This window comes from Pseudopodoces humilis, chromosome 8 (genome assembly GCF_049639895.1).
Source record: "Pseudopodoces humilis isolate 2021_Gansu_Grassland_sample_001 chromosome 8, ASM4963989v1, whole genome shotgun sequence".
In the NCBI taxonomy this organism is placed as follows: Eukaryota; Metazoa; Chordata; class Aves; order Passeriformes; family Paridae; genus Pseudopodoces; species Pseudopodoces humilis.
The window spans coordinates 18,436,843-18,452,027 of record NC_142207.1 but is presented as its reverse complement, the minus strand read 5'-3'; the positions used below and the strand labels follow the sequence as shown (position 1 = coordinate 18,452,027).

The 15,185-nt window shown below is 35.1% G+C and overlaps 1 protein-coding gene across 5 annotated transcripts in view; it reads left to right on the top strand.

Annotated features, from left to right (window-relative positions):
* The window catches only part of LOC102110821 (sodium channel protein type 2 subunit alpha-like), a 138,927-nt gene that overhangs the window by 115,304 nt on the left and 8,438 nt on the right, over positions 1 to 15,185 (top strand). For 4 of the 5 annotated variants that reach the window (XM_088059198.1, XM_088059195.1, XM_088059196.1 and 1 more), the window contains 5 exons: positions 5,243 to 5,360; positions 7,280 to 7,434; positions 8,572 to 8,745; positions 11,822 to 11,944; positions 12,208 to 12,489. In XM_088059198.1, the coding sequence (XP_087915324.1) occupies positions 5,243 to 5,360; positions 7,280 to 7,434; positions 8,572 to 8,745; positions 11,822 to 11,944; positions 12,208 to 12,489 (852 nt within the window). The remainder of the gene's footprint in view (positions 1 to 5,242; positions 5,361 to 7,279; positions 7,435 to 8,571; positions 8,746 to 11,821; positions 11,945 to 12,207; positions 12,490 to 15,185) is intronic. The other variant, XM_088059197.1, reaches the window with a different exon arrangement.

Sequence of the window (15,185 nt, the reverse complement as noted above, 5' to 3'; positions counted from 1 at the left end):
AATAAGGTACTCTTTTGGTGTTTCTTTTATTGCAGAGTGCAGTGTTCAATTGTATTACACTTATTTCAGTCGCATGTTTCCTGTTCCTTGATTTGTTCCATCTACTTTTTGGAGATCGTGTTTCAGCGGATGTTACATTGACCACTCAGTTGAGAAGACCATAGATTATGAAGAGGCTTCTTTAAAGCAAAGCAAACAGTATTAGTAATCTGTTTAAAATATTAACTGCTCTATGTAATGAAGCTATAATGTTTGCTGAATAGCTACTGCAATTTTTACATATTAATCTTATTAAAGGATACTGGATTTCTTTAGTTTTTAATAAAAATTGGTTTTGTGGAAGGAATATTTAATGAATCCAGGTAATTTAACTTTCAGTCTATCGCTTTCCTGGAAATTAGCCTTCAGTTGAAGACACCTATTATTCAGTATTTTATATTTTAGAACTGAGTGACAAAATCTGTGCCTTCTTACCTCTGATGCTCAAGATGATACCTAAGCGCTAGCTGTCTATGACATACTATTACCTGGTATCAATTTTGACTTGCTGAGATTTGGAAGACTGGCTGAAAATGAGCAAGCACAGGAGATACATAAACTAACAAAACTCCCCTAATTTCATGTACACTTGCTCAGTAGGGAAATTGTCTTTCATTTTGTAGATTGGTTCTTCTCTTTCTTTCAGATTTCCTCTTTAGATGGAGCAGTTTATGTTGGAGTTGTTTCATAGCTACATTATTTGATGAATCCTTGACAAGTCATTGCTAAGGGAGATCAGATTTGTACCAGAAGACAAATTGAGGAACTTATAGGTTTATTACTAAGTATGAGGTTTTGGTTTTTGATGCTGTATCTACTACAATCTATAATGCACCTTAAGCTATTTGAATTTTTTAGTCATTTAGTAAAATATTTAAAGATGCTGGAAAAAAATTCTTACACAGAAGTTTTCATGTTTAATATGGTATAATTTACTTTTTTTTGACTGCATTTCTTCTGAAAGAAAGGACCTAGATATATTTTATTTAGCATCTAGTGAAGACCAGGAATAACCCTGAAAATGAAAGGAGAAATATATTTCTGTTATTTTCAATGTCTAGTTAATGCCACTTAAAGGATACTTAAAGCTGAAATACACATGTGGATGTATCTGTATATCTTTTTTGTTTGGGCCCTTTTTTTTTTTTTTTTTCTGGAGGAGGATTTGAGGGTGAAGGAATTTTTGCTGGTGGTTCAGTTGTTTTGTTTGTGGGGTGTTATTTATGTTCAGGCCCAAGTCCAGTATACATCTGTGAAATTCAAATGTTCTGCTGATCTTACCTCTTCCATTATATATATGGATATGCTTAAAGCTCTAACCCACACCTAAAATTATTATGTTTTGCAAATGTGTGACATATCTAGAAAACACATATTTTAAGTAAGAGTCCACACTTCTCTTTCCAGCACTCAAACAACCTCAAGGGTAGCATATTTTAATTTCACTGCGTACCATTCTTCTCACAGGAGTAAAATCAAGCTGGATCAGTCAAGACTGGTGCTTTTAAACCAGGCAGAGCAACGTGTCAGCATGTTTACACAGGTTACCTAAACAAATCATACATTTTTGATCACTTCTGAGATTGATTGGCCTGCATGCTACTCAGCTACAATATCTTTATCCCCATATGTTGCAATGTAGTGGGAACATGCGCAGCCGCTCTGTAAGCTGAGTCCCATGACTCACATCACAGCATGACCCAGGGCAACACCATGTTCTTCTCTCCTTGTTACATCTTTGGTATTTTCTGTATTATTTCCATGGCATAACCTGCATGCTTTGTAAGTTTTATTATTGTTAAATTAATAAGCATCAGCACTTTTCAAGTTTAAAAGAGGTGAACAACCTATGCTTTTATGACAATGTGAAGGTTGTCCTCACTCGTTTTCTGTTCATCTGTTGTGCCATGTTTTTAGCTGTCATGTAATTATGAACATTTTCTGATCACGTTCATTTGACCAATGCCTCTGTAATATTACATATATACAGTTACTTGTATGCTAAAAGTTTATATCTTTGATATAAATTGTTTTTCATTTGTTCACAATGTTTTTGTAATTCACATTTCGGTTTTCCCATATAAGAGAAACTAAAATATAGGATGAAAGATACACTCCTAGGAACAATTAAATGTATTTTTTTTAATACCTATGCATAGTTCCTTTGAATGTGGATGTAATTAGTTATATTCTAGTCATGAAGTTTATATATGTCTGCAAGGTTGGAATATAGGGAATCATTTATGTAAGTTTTGTTCTTCATCATAAATAATAGTTTCTTTGTGTACTTAATTCACTTGCTTTATTTTTATAAAGACAAACATAAAACATGAATCAAGATTTCTGTGCAGGTGTCTAAAAAAATCTGGATGGTTTAAAACTATATAAGAAAGGATGTTCAAACAAGAAAGAAATATAAAAGAGGAACACTTGGGATAAGGATAAAATTAAGACAGTTTTCAAAAAGACAGAATAGGAACTACTACACGTCCAAATCTCTAAAACCATAAAACTTTAGAAGTTTTTTTATTTAGCTTAATTGTACCAAGCTATGCATTTCTTATTCCTGATGATCTCTTCTCAATAGTTTGAAAGTTCTGCCCTTTACCATTTAGGGAGCACTGAGGTAATCCTTTTGCAAATACAAATTTTGTTTGTGTGGTTTTGCTGTGGAATCTTGCATTATATTCCATGTATTCCTTTGCACTGTATTATATTTTGGAAGTATTTAGGTCTCTCTTGTATATCCGAGGAGACAGTAAACTGTTCAGAAGGAATGGAAAAATATCTTTCTAGGGACTTTTTGAAGCTATTTTTGCAAAGACTCTTCAGTAGGGAAGAGTAGAATGTGGTAATATCCCATCCTAGTGGTCCCACGTTGGAGGAGATGAGTCTTATTTAATAGATGTTAATTATGTGACACTGCTCCTAACTCAAGCTTCTGACTGCATGAGTGTGGACAAGTGTAGAGCAACATGCAAGCCAGTAATCTGGGAACTTCCAGTCACTTGACTGAAAAATACACAAATCTTTTTCATTTGCTTGCCACATTGTCTTACTTACCCTCCCCTGCATAATAAGGCAATGCTTTTTTTAATAGATAACAAGTGCCGAGTTTTTCTAAGTTGATCCATTCAATCCAGGCAATTCAATCCAGGACTTAGTGTCCATACAGTGTGGCCTTCTTACCTCTGTTTAGTAAACTGAACAGCAGCCAAGGGCCTGGACGGTGGAAGGATGAACATTTCTGTCTTTACTAATAGTTCTCTTCCTGGAGTGATTCCCCAGATCAGTTAGACTTCTGCAAAGACACTTGTTGTAAATAGAAAAGAAACTAACTTTCTGATTTTTAATTAGAGGGAGAATGTCTTCTATGCATATTGATTTTTACGATCACTTTTGTTGTTTTTGTTGTTGTTTGATACCTGCATCTTAGTGAGAAGTATGAGCCCCTCACATAAAAAAGAGAACCAATGTTTAATTAAATCTGTAACTCTTCAAGCAGTAGGATTATACTCTACACCATCTGTGGAAGAAAGAGGAAATCAGACTACCTGGTTTATATCAAAATAGTTCATAGAATCTCTAGTTTTATTTCTAGAGTAAAGAAAACTGCCTTTTTGTAATTAAAAATAAATTTTAAAGGTCTCTAATCACTGATTCTTCTACCATGAAATATATGACTTCAAGTTCTAAACACATTGATTCTTTTCAGTTCCTTTTGTGTTTGTGGTTGTTCATCTTTTATACTTTCATTTGAATTAATGTCATCTGCTCAAAAGGTACTGAGCTTACAGTTCAAATTACTCAGGGTACTTCACATTGCTTTAAATTTTTATTAGTAATATTACACAAAACTTATTCTTAAAAGGTATATATTTTAAAACTAATAATTTTAATTATTTAATTAAATATTTTAATTTACTCACCACCACTGCAACATTCTGCAATATATATGCTATGTCATGGAATGATGAAAGCAGCAACATAATAGAATTGTGGAGGGCATATTGTGCTATCCCTGGGTTCAGTAGAAGTAATGACAGAAAAAGTTGTTTGTTGTGAATATTGCTATTTTGAAATTATGTTGCTATAAAAGTAAAGACATGTTTACCATAAACATGAGCTATATGGGGGTTCTATTCCAGATAATCAGTTTGTAAAGTAATAACAAAGTAGGCAATATAACAAAACTATTTTTAATGAAAGCTAATGCAGAATATTATCATATTGTCTTCTTTCACAAACATAAAAACTTGTTTAATACCAAAAATAGCCTTGTGCTTTCACATTTTACAATTGAGGTGTAAATACAACTTGACTGGATGGTAACTTGTCTGCATTTATCTCTTAAATATCTCTTAACCATAAAAATCTAACTCAATTAGTAAAAGTGGCATTGATAGGACAAAACCAAGGTTGTTTAATAAAGCGTGCTTACATCATTCCCTACAGACATTACTTGTGTGACTTCATTACTGATGTTATATACTTCTAGATAATAACATTGTAAAATGTCAGAGAATGCTGTGACCAAAACTACTCTGATTTAGTTTGGTACTCATACTTAACTTAAGTGTACAGGACACCACATCTTCCCTTAAAATCTCCAGATCTCTGTGATGCACAGGCAGATTACAAAATAATATGTTAAGGCTTATTCTTGTATTGGATGTGGGGTTTTTATGTGTGTTTGTGTGTGTGTTCGTTTTTATATTTGGGGATCATTTTAATAATGTGACTTATGTAATATTAATTACTAAAAAAAAAAAAACAAACAAAATTATTTCTGGGTGTTGACTGTACAGGTATGTGTACCAGAGTAATGGGTAGTTTCAGAATGCACAATATACTACATATGTGCATTGGCAAAAAAGAGTGGAAATTAATGCCAGTTGAAATGTATAAGAAAGTAACAATAGAAAGCAAAATAAATGGAATATGTATTAGTAAATCTACTTGCTAACAGTAAACTTCCTAGAATTTCTGAAATTCCATTAAAGATTCCACACTCTAGATAGAAAGTGGATGATTTATGCACATTTCAACAGCATTGACTGCTACATGTGGGTGTTTTTTTGTAATTCTGGTGAAAAATATTGTTCTTCTTATGACTGGCACATGGTGTTGCATGCTTAGTTAATTAAACTTCTAAAAATATAAATATTAATAAAGTAAAATTATAATTGAACTTTGTTTTCAGAAGCTTGATTTTTCCAGCTCATCAGAAGGAAGTACAGTTAATTTAGCTGTCTTTGGAGAAGAAAAAAGTGAAACTGAACCAGAAAAAGCATCAGAACTACAGGCATGTTTTACAGCAGGTATGGAAATAAAATTTGGGCCTAGCAATTACGTTTTGCTTCTTTGCAACAAACGTTGGCAGTTCAAGGAAGCTATTTGCTACAGTAGTCCTAGATCCTAGTTCATCAAGTGTTAGGGTGTGATTAATTTTGCCTGTTGTAGATAGCAATGCTGACATCTATGAAGTACTATTCGTTAAAGCAAATTTCAATATGTGTATATGTGAACATTTATAATATTTTAAAATAATCACTAGGCACAAATCTATAAAATTATTCTCTGTAGACATTGATTCTCTTGATTTAAATTACTTTGTCAGTAGTGAATCTGTGAAGTTCACTTCACAGAGAAATTTAAAATGGAATCATGTGATTATTCATGGTCACTTCCTACTGCTAGAAAGCAACACAGTGGGTGATTCAGATCATCCACCATCATTCAATGGAAAGTTTGACTAAATAAATTTATTTTGTTGACATTGCACCATTAATGGGGAAAGAGGGTGTATAAATATAGTGTGGTTTAAAACAGGTAGATGAGAGGCTATGTATCTATTTAAGTTAAGAAATCATAACAGCATATTTGCATGACCTTAAATGTTTTATTATTTATTTAGTTCTTTATAGCTGTATCTTCTAGTGGACTACTGAAATTTACTATGTAGGAAAGAATTTATGGGTTTTTTGTGACATTACAGTTTTTAATTTCTTTTTAAGTCATGAGTAAAATAATTCACAACAAAATATGGTCCAGGATTAACTCTCCTCTCCTCTCCGTGCTTTTTAGTTTACTGTTTTGCAGACATCTTTGATTTAGGTTAGGACTTCTGTCCTTTGACTTATCATATTATTGGTCTTTATAAAACCAAAATTGTTTGTCCGTATGGGGCTGTATTGAGTATATCAAGTTCTTAATTAAAATAAAGAAATCCAGCAAATAAATGTACCTTTCTCAAGTGATTTGACAATATATTACAATTCTTCCTTGTCCTTGTGTTATGTGATACCAATTCATTCTTGGGCATAAGATTCATTTTTTCATAGTATAAACATTTTGAGTGGTTGAAGGTAAGGTAGTTCATGTTCTTCAAAGTTGTAGCTTTTTAATCTGAGATGATGAAATATAGTGTAACTTATTTGTAACATATGAACTTAATGGCTTAACAGGAAAACCAGAATGCCTTTGGGACCTGTTAAAGTCATGTCAGCTTGGTTTTGTTTCTTTGTTGATTAACAATTAAAGTTGACTTTGTGATTAACAATTTTTAAAGAATTAAGAAGGCTGCTCTTGGCTAGGCAGATACTGAGGTTCATTGCCAGCAATGCCTTGAGGCCCCATGATAAAATAGGGAGCTCTCCAATGTGAGGCAAATTTCTGTGGACAGTTGCCACAAATCTGTATCACTTTGGAAAAGCTCTCATAATCTCCTGTTAAAACATTTTTTTATGTAAAGAGCTATCTTTAGCCCCTGGAACATCAGTTGTTCCTCAGTATATTAAAAACAGTATTTATGTCTGATTTATTTGAACCTTTTCTAAAAGATAAAAGTTCTTTTAAAAGAAGAAGCTTCTGTATTCTTTAACAAGGTCATGTGAAAGTTGCTATGTATTCTCTTTGTTTCTACTCCCTGAAATTTGCATGTTTTTCAATTATCTGTATATAAACCGAAAATATATATTTTTAAATGTGTTTGTAAATGAAAATTAGCTCAGTTAGATGACTATCCTTTACTATAAGCTTGATGTAGCATCAGAGTAGAGAAAAAATTGTGTATACTCAAGCTTTCCTACATCCAAAGTATAAAACTGAAAAGCTAAGTAGCATAAGGAGCATGAAATAGCTTGAACTTCATGGAACAGGAGCTAGCTAAGAATGATTCGGTTTTTCAGGATCATGAAAATTCTACCATGTAATAGTTTCTTAATTTTTGTGCTATAAGGCTGTGTACAGAAGTTTAAATGCTGTAAAGGCAATAAGGAGAGCACAAAAGGCAGAATCTGGTGGAACCTCCGAAAAACCTGTTACAAGATAGTAGAGCACAACTGGTTTGAATCATTCATTGTCTTCATGATTCTTCTCAGCAGTGGTGCTCTGGTAAGTAGAGCTTGCACCCATAGAAACAGTACCTATAAAAGTGTTTTATCAAAGCTAGTTTTATAACACATGTGTATTCATTAAGGATAAAACACAAATTGTCTTTGGAGAGAACTTAGAACTAAATTCCCAGAACATTTTGGGTATTACTTTTAATTACATTACATTAAAATTTTGATGAATTTAAGGTGATGTGTGTGTTTATGAAAAGGATTATCCAAAAAAAAAAGTTTAATAAATTACAAAAAAAGGAAAAAGAAAAGGTATGCATGAAACAATTATTCTACTTCAAATGAAAATTGTCCCCCAAAGCAGATACTGAGTTCATCATGTTCTTAGTTCATATTTTGCCACAGTCTTAGTTGCAGTATTTCTGTTACATAGTAATTCTTGAATTTCTTTATACTATTCTTAGTGACATTTAGTGCTTCACATATTTGGGTTTGTTTTGGTGGTTGTTTGACATAGGATTTGCTATATATAGTGTTGGTCTCTGCTCCAGCACCTAAAGTACCACGTACTTCCTTCTTCTCTGACCTTAGTGTGTGCAAGGTGGTTTCTCTCGTTTTTTCCTTCAGTGCTCCTACTGCCATGCAGTGTTTTGCCCTTTCTTAAATATATATTCCCAGAGGCACCACCAGCTTCATTGTGGTGCTGGGCTGTGGGATCAATGGTGCAGCTGGCACAAAGAGTCCCCTGGTCTCTTCTCACAGTGGCCACATCTACAGCTCCCACTACTAAAACCTTGCCATCAGCACCTACGACTGAAATTCACTAGAGATCATCAGCATAATATCTGGTCTCTTATGTTAATTGAAGTTGATGTAATAATGAGACTGCCTTCTGATGGAACCTGGCTGGGCTTTTCAGGGTGAAAAATTACAATTCTCTGTTGGCTATTGAAATTTCTAAAAATCTTCTTGGCAACCTCAGACTTTATACTGGAATTCCATTTTTGGACAATAATAAAATCTAAAACTTAGAATGTAATTATAATTTCTGTTATTTTGGTTTTTCAAGGTAAAACATCTAGAATTAAAAGTGATTTTACTTTGCTCTTTTCATTTAGTTCTGGCTTAATTTGTAATTTTCAAAGACTTTTCAATATCTGACTAACATGTAACCCATTCTTTACAGGCTTTTGAAGATATATATATTGAAAAGCACAAGACTGTAAAAATCCTGCTGGACTATGCTGATAAAATATTTACTTATGTCTTTATTCTGGAAATGTTGCTAAAATGGGTGGCCTATGGTTTTCAGACTTACTTCACTAATGCTTGGTGCTGGCTGGACTTCCTGATTGTCGATGTAGGTGCTATGTTTTCAAAGTAGTTTGCTTCTGCTGTTTAGGCAGGTCATTTATGTAACTTCACTCTGATAGAGATATATGCATTGAATAATATAAATTTGGTTTAAAGGAATAGAAAATGACATACTGGTGAATAAGATCCTGCTGCAATTATCCACTGTGTACCTAAATCTGCCTTTGTGTTGTCATTGACACCATGTGTTCTGTGTTTCACTGTGCGGGGTCCCAGCTGGTGAGGGAGCACTCTTAGCTGGTTTGACTTCAGTCTGCCAGATGTGGCTACACAGAACAAGGAGGATGCAGACACAAGGAAAGAAAAGGAAATTTAAGTGAGCACATGGGGTGGGGCATTTGATTCTGTGCTTAATGAGGCACTGACAAACTGCAGAGGACAATTCTTTTCAACAATAACATTAAAACTAGTGCTGATATTATACTCCAGAGAAACTAAATTAGTGACATTGCATGATTTGTTCATTTAAAGGAGTTTTTTCTTTTTGCAAAGATGTTGGAGTAGAGATTCAACAAATAGACAAAAGAAAACTATTTATTGGGTGGTATCTGGAATCTAGGACAGAAATTTTGTCCCCTTCCAGTAGAATTGAAACTTACCTCATGTTCTTTTTAAAGTAGATTTTTTGGAGGGGAAAGCACAAGTGATACTTGATATTGTCCTCCTTTTTTAATTGTGCTTCTCTTTTCCATGAATCCCCATTCTTAGCAAATGGACTAACTCAGTGACATGAGAAAAAATCTGATATGTCTTTTCTGGAATATGCAGTTTCCTGCTTTTTGTTTTCAGAGCCTCTCCATTTCTTCTGTTGTGAAAATGTGAAAATGTTTCTGTTATGAAATGGTTTATACTTACCCAAGTGTGATGTCAACATGTTCCCAGAGCAGATATACTGACCTGTAAGAAATTTAGCAAGTGTAAGGGTTCTCCCCTAAGATTAAATTTTCCAAAACAAGATAACTTCAGCACACAAAAAGAAAAAAGTTAGGACTGTCTTTGAGCCAGGCTGTATATATTATTTTTGTATATTTGCTTTCTTTGTGGATGCTATGGCATTCTGATTTTTCTTTATTATAACTTAAGTGTTAAGTGAAAAATTATGACAATTTTATAATTAATGGGAAATCAGCAGTAATCATCTAGATAGATTCTGGCAACTTTGCATAAAATTGTTGATGCCATATTTTAGACTCTTTTCATATTATGAATAACCAGACAGTATTTTTTCAGAACCTTGTGATACTTAAATTTAGAAATTTTTTTCCATTACAATGGTCATTGGTAAAAAAGAAAGAAAATCATACAGAAAAAAATAATTCTGTTACTATTTAAGGGGTATTCAGAGTTAGGGTTTTTGCACAAACCTATGTTGGGAAAGGCTGATCTTGAATTGAGTTTTAAGATCAATTCTTCTGATTAGGCATACCACACATGCATGTAGATAGATATGGGCTCTTCATTTTTTCAGCAATTTCAGTGCTTTAATGTAGCCATCTTAATCTTTTGTTTAGAGCATCTGCATTTTGTGGCCCTATGGCAGTAGTTTGTATAACAATTTGTGTTGGGGGGCACTATCAAAGGTTTTCAATTAGCTCTAACCTCAAGGTTAGATTAGACAGCTCAGGCTGATAATCTGTTTTGAATGGAGAATGCCTTACTTAGCAATCAATTTCCAGTGTTTGACCTCCTATATTGTAAACGCACTCCTTCCCACCCCTAAAGTCTGCTTAGCTTTTTCTGACATTGTTGCCAGACTTGTTATTGTCTTCAGCCCATAACAAGGAATTTTAATTCTTTCTCTTCCTGATGGTTTAGTATGTGGTATGCCATCATTTGTGGTATGCCCTCAACTATTTAAATAGATCCTTGTTCTATCTTTCTTCCCTTTTTAGCCTTTATCCAGCTAAACATTGAACAAATTTTCCATACCAGTACCCGTCAAGTTAATTATCACCGTGAGACATTTTACGGAATCTCTTCAGGAAAACTGTTCTGTACCTATCAGCCTAAACTCTCCAGTGGTTCCCTGTTTGGGAAGGAGCTTCTAGTATACAGACATAAGTTCTTACCCATTTTGATGTGTGCAGTTATTTCTGAAACAGATAATAGGCCCTGAAACAAATAAAAATGCTCATTTTGCTCAGCTTTCCATGTGCAAGTAAAAATAGTATCACAGAAAAGAGCAAAAATGGGATTGTATAGTATTGGGCAGCTTGCTTGAGCTACTCTTAAGAGGAAGAAAATGTGCAGAAGACTTACTTATGTGTAAACACAACAGGAGATGGCTGTCTGGAGTGGGAGGCTCAGTGAGGACACAAGTCACTGACTTTCACTGGAAAACAGCAGGAAAATCAACTTTTGAGCTGCTAATCCAGCTGTACTGGGGGTTTCAAAAATTCTTGTGGATTAAAACCTTTCTTCCACAAAAGTAATGATGTTAAAAGAGGAACTCTCAAGGCTTATTAATTTTCCAAAATACAAACAATTTACAAAATCCAAAGTAAGATCTTTTCCAGCTTATGTTAACAGGGTGCTTTTCTGTAATTATACTGTTTGGTAGTTACAAGAACAGAAAGTTGAAATGAAGCTCAGGTTGGGATTCTGTCTCATGTGCATCGTTGCAGGGTGTTTTGTAATATTTCCCCTTTTTTTTGCAATATACCTTTTGAATTTTCTAATTTTCTAATGTTTGTGTAGCATTTCTATATGTAGAAACATATAGACATTTCTATATGTAGTAACATTTCTATATGTATATTACAGCTGGTATCAAAGGTTGTCCAAACCATAATCAAACACATGGAGGGAGAGGAAATTATTTCGTTTTCTAAAAATGAAAATGCACATATAGTACTATGGATTTGTATGTTTTTGTTCAAACTGTTCTTAAATTTATATGCAATTTAATTTTCATGGGTTTTTTTTTCTTTTTCCATTTATATTCACTGAAAGATTAATGACCTTGTGATTTTTTTTTCCCAATATCCAGATCAAAATTTTACTTCTCAAGGCATTTGAAGCTACTTAAGAAAAGTACTTTTGTTTTGTCATGTTTCCTCTAGGTCTCGTTGGTTAGCTTAGTAGCTACTGCCCTTGGTTTCTCAGAATTTGGTGCAATTAAATCTCTCCGAACATTAAGAGCTTTGAGACCTCTAAGAGCTTTGTCACGCTTTGAAGGCATGAGGGTAAGAAAAAAAAAGGAAAAGAATTGCGTAAAACAAATCCTTAAAAATATGCCAGATTATAAAATCATGGAAGAACACTAATTGAATGTTAGCAAGGCCAAGAGTAGCATGTTTGGTTATATGACATGCATTACTCCTTTTCTATTTGCATTACTTCAGTATAATGTAATGTTTTACCTTAAATCATCTTCTGGATTATAAAAAAAGCCAAAATGCTTGTGTTGTTTTTAAAGTTTTGGTTTTTTTCTCTGTTTATTGTCTAGGTGGTTGTGAATGCTCTTACTGGAGCAATCCCATCCATAATGAATGTACTTCTGGTTTGCCTTACCTTCTGGCTAATTTTCAGCATTATGGGAGTCAATTTGTTTGCTGGAAAGTTCTATCACTGTGTTAACACCACAAATAATGAGATGTTCACACCAGAGGAAGTCAGTAATAAAAGTATGTGTGAAAATCTGAACAGGACTTCTGGAGGTGTTCGGTGGAAAAATGTGAAAGTAAACTTTGATAATGTTGCAATTGGTTATCTTTCTCTGCTTCAAGTGGTAAGTGGATATATTTTCCAACTTTAATTTTAGTAGCGATATCTTTTAATTCCATCATTTTCAATGTTATTTTAAAATAAATAAATGGATTTGGATTTGTCACCCCAGGACAATTTGACTTTATAATTTTGTTCTATGGGTCTGATTAATGTTGCTTATGGTAAAAATGTGATACATTCTCCGGATACATTTTGGGAGAGGAGTGGTATCTAATATTTACCTGATGGACATAAAGTTGCTTGGCACCCAACTGCTAGTGCTTTTTCAAGTGCTACAGAAATACAGTATATAGTTAAAATATCTGGTTAAAAACTGCAGCTAGGTTTCATTTTATTTTCTTTTCTTTATCTTTTAAGGCATTTTGACTAATATTTTTACTGTGGTTGTCATGGATACGTTCTAGGACTTATCTGATCTTCAAAGAAGAGAGTGCTAGATTTCTAGGCATGAGCCTTTTTTAGAGAAAGTGTCTGTAAACTGCCAATAAGACAAACATATATTCATAATAAGGTTCATTTGACAAAATGCTTCTGGGAAATCATTTGTACTCATAAGCAATTGGTAATTATTCTGTTTTGAAAAATTTCCAAATGGTAGAGTTTAGTAGTTAGTATTGTGCTAGCCAGGCTACTGTCTGATTGCTTCAAGAGGTAATAGTAGCTATTGCTAAACAGTACTGGGAAATTGCATCAATTACCAGCTTAGAGAGTGGCACTGCTTTTAGCATTTAGCATGTCTTGCATCTACAGTTCACCTATGCAATGACTGCAGTAAACATATCATTCACACCTTTCATGCCCTCAGTATCACAGCTCACCAGAGTAAGTTTGATGAAGGCCCTCTAGAGGGATAAGGAATTGGTTGGATGGCCATGTCAAAAGACTTACAGTCAGTGGCTTAGTGTCCAAGCGGAAACCAGTTCCAAGTGGTACTCTCAAGGGTTTGCTGTAGGACCAGTACTTTCTAATAGCTCTATTAATGACATTGATAATGGAATTGAGTGCACCCTCAGCAGTTTTCAGATGACACCAAGCTGAGCTTTGTGATAGGCTTACAGGGGATGCCAGCCTGAGGGACCTCAGCCAGCTGAAGGTTGAACTCGTTGAACATCATGTGATTCAAGGCCACATGCAAGGTCCTGCACCTAGTTCAGGCCAATCCCCAGTATGAGTACAGACTGGAAAATGAATGGATTGAGGTCTGTCCCACAGACGTGGTCTTGGAATGCTGGTGGAAAAAAACTTGACATGAGCTGGCAACGTATGCTTCCATTTCATGTAATTGCACAGGATTTGACTGCAAAGTCAATCATATCCTGGGCTGGCCAACAAGAAGTGTGGCCAACAGATAGAGAGGTGGTTCTCCCTATACACTTCATTCTCATGAGACCTCACCAGAACAAGATAGGACCTCTTAGAGGTCCAGAAGACAGCCAAGGAAAAGATCAGAGGACTGGAACAACTTTCCTTTGAAGAAAGGCTGAGAGGGTTGGGTTTGTTCATCCTGGAGAAGAGAAGGCTCCAGAGAGACATTATGGTGTCCTTTCAATGTTTAAAGAGGGCTTATAAGAAAGAGTGAGGGAAAATTTTTCCCAGGCCCTGTAATGACAAGACAAATGGCAATGGTTTTTAATTGAAAGAAGGTAGATTTATATTGGACTTAAGGAAGATTTACTTATTTTTTTAGTGATAATGCATTGAGACATTCAGGTTGCCAAGAGGATGTGGATTACCCATCACTGGAAGTTTTTGAGGTAGTGAAGGACATCCCTGCCTGTGACAAAGGGTTTAAACTAGATAATTTCTGAAGATCACTGCAAGCCAAACCATTCTATGATTATATTATTTTCTTAAGATTTTATGGGTCAACTTACCTTTTTTAATTTCTTCTAGGACTGTTTCCTTAGTATATCTGAACAATGCCTATCGATGGTGGCTGATTTTTTTTTCTTGAAGAAGCCCTCTGGTTTTTTGGTAGTCAGGAAGTTAGAACTGAAACCCATATTATAAACACCCTGAGGAAAACCAAGCAGTGTTTGGGAACAGCTGGTGTCTTCACCATGTGCTGCCCTCAGGGCAGAGCAATGGTGCATTCCAGAATGGTTCTATCAGTAATGGAGCTACAGGGGAGTCAGAGCCTGGGATGTGCAGGGGAGGTCCTGGAGGAGAAGCAGTGGATCCAGGCTGGGTACTGACTCTGGAAGGTGCACAGAGCTGTGTGTAGCCCACTGTGACCCCCATGGCATGCCATGGTGGTAGCCCCCTGTGCCCCAGTGTGGCCCAACACAGCCTCCCATGGCCCCCATGGATACCATGGCACACTGTGGACACTGTGGCTCCCTGTGCCATGGCACACACTGGGATGGATGAGCTACTGAATTCTTGGGCAGCTTCACCCAGTCTCTTCTTGGAGCTCCTGATATTCTAGTGGATTTGAATTAGATGCCATCTCAGTGCAGGTGGACTAGCTGTTCATGTAGGTTCCCTGTATCCTGACAACAGGGACTTGGCTTTACTGGAATGCCAAAGGACACAGTGCCTTTCCTGTTCAGGTAATGCTTTACAGATGGCAACCAGCACGTCACATTTCCCTGGGAAATAAATCACTGGTATGGTGATACTGATTTGCAACTGGCAAAGAGTTTATATGAATTTCCAAGAAGATTAGAATTTATTCAGTGTTTTAAGAATTAGGGG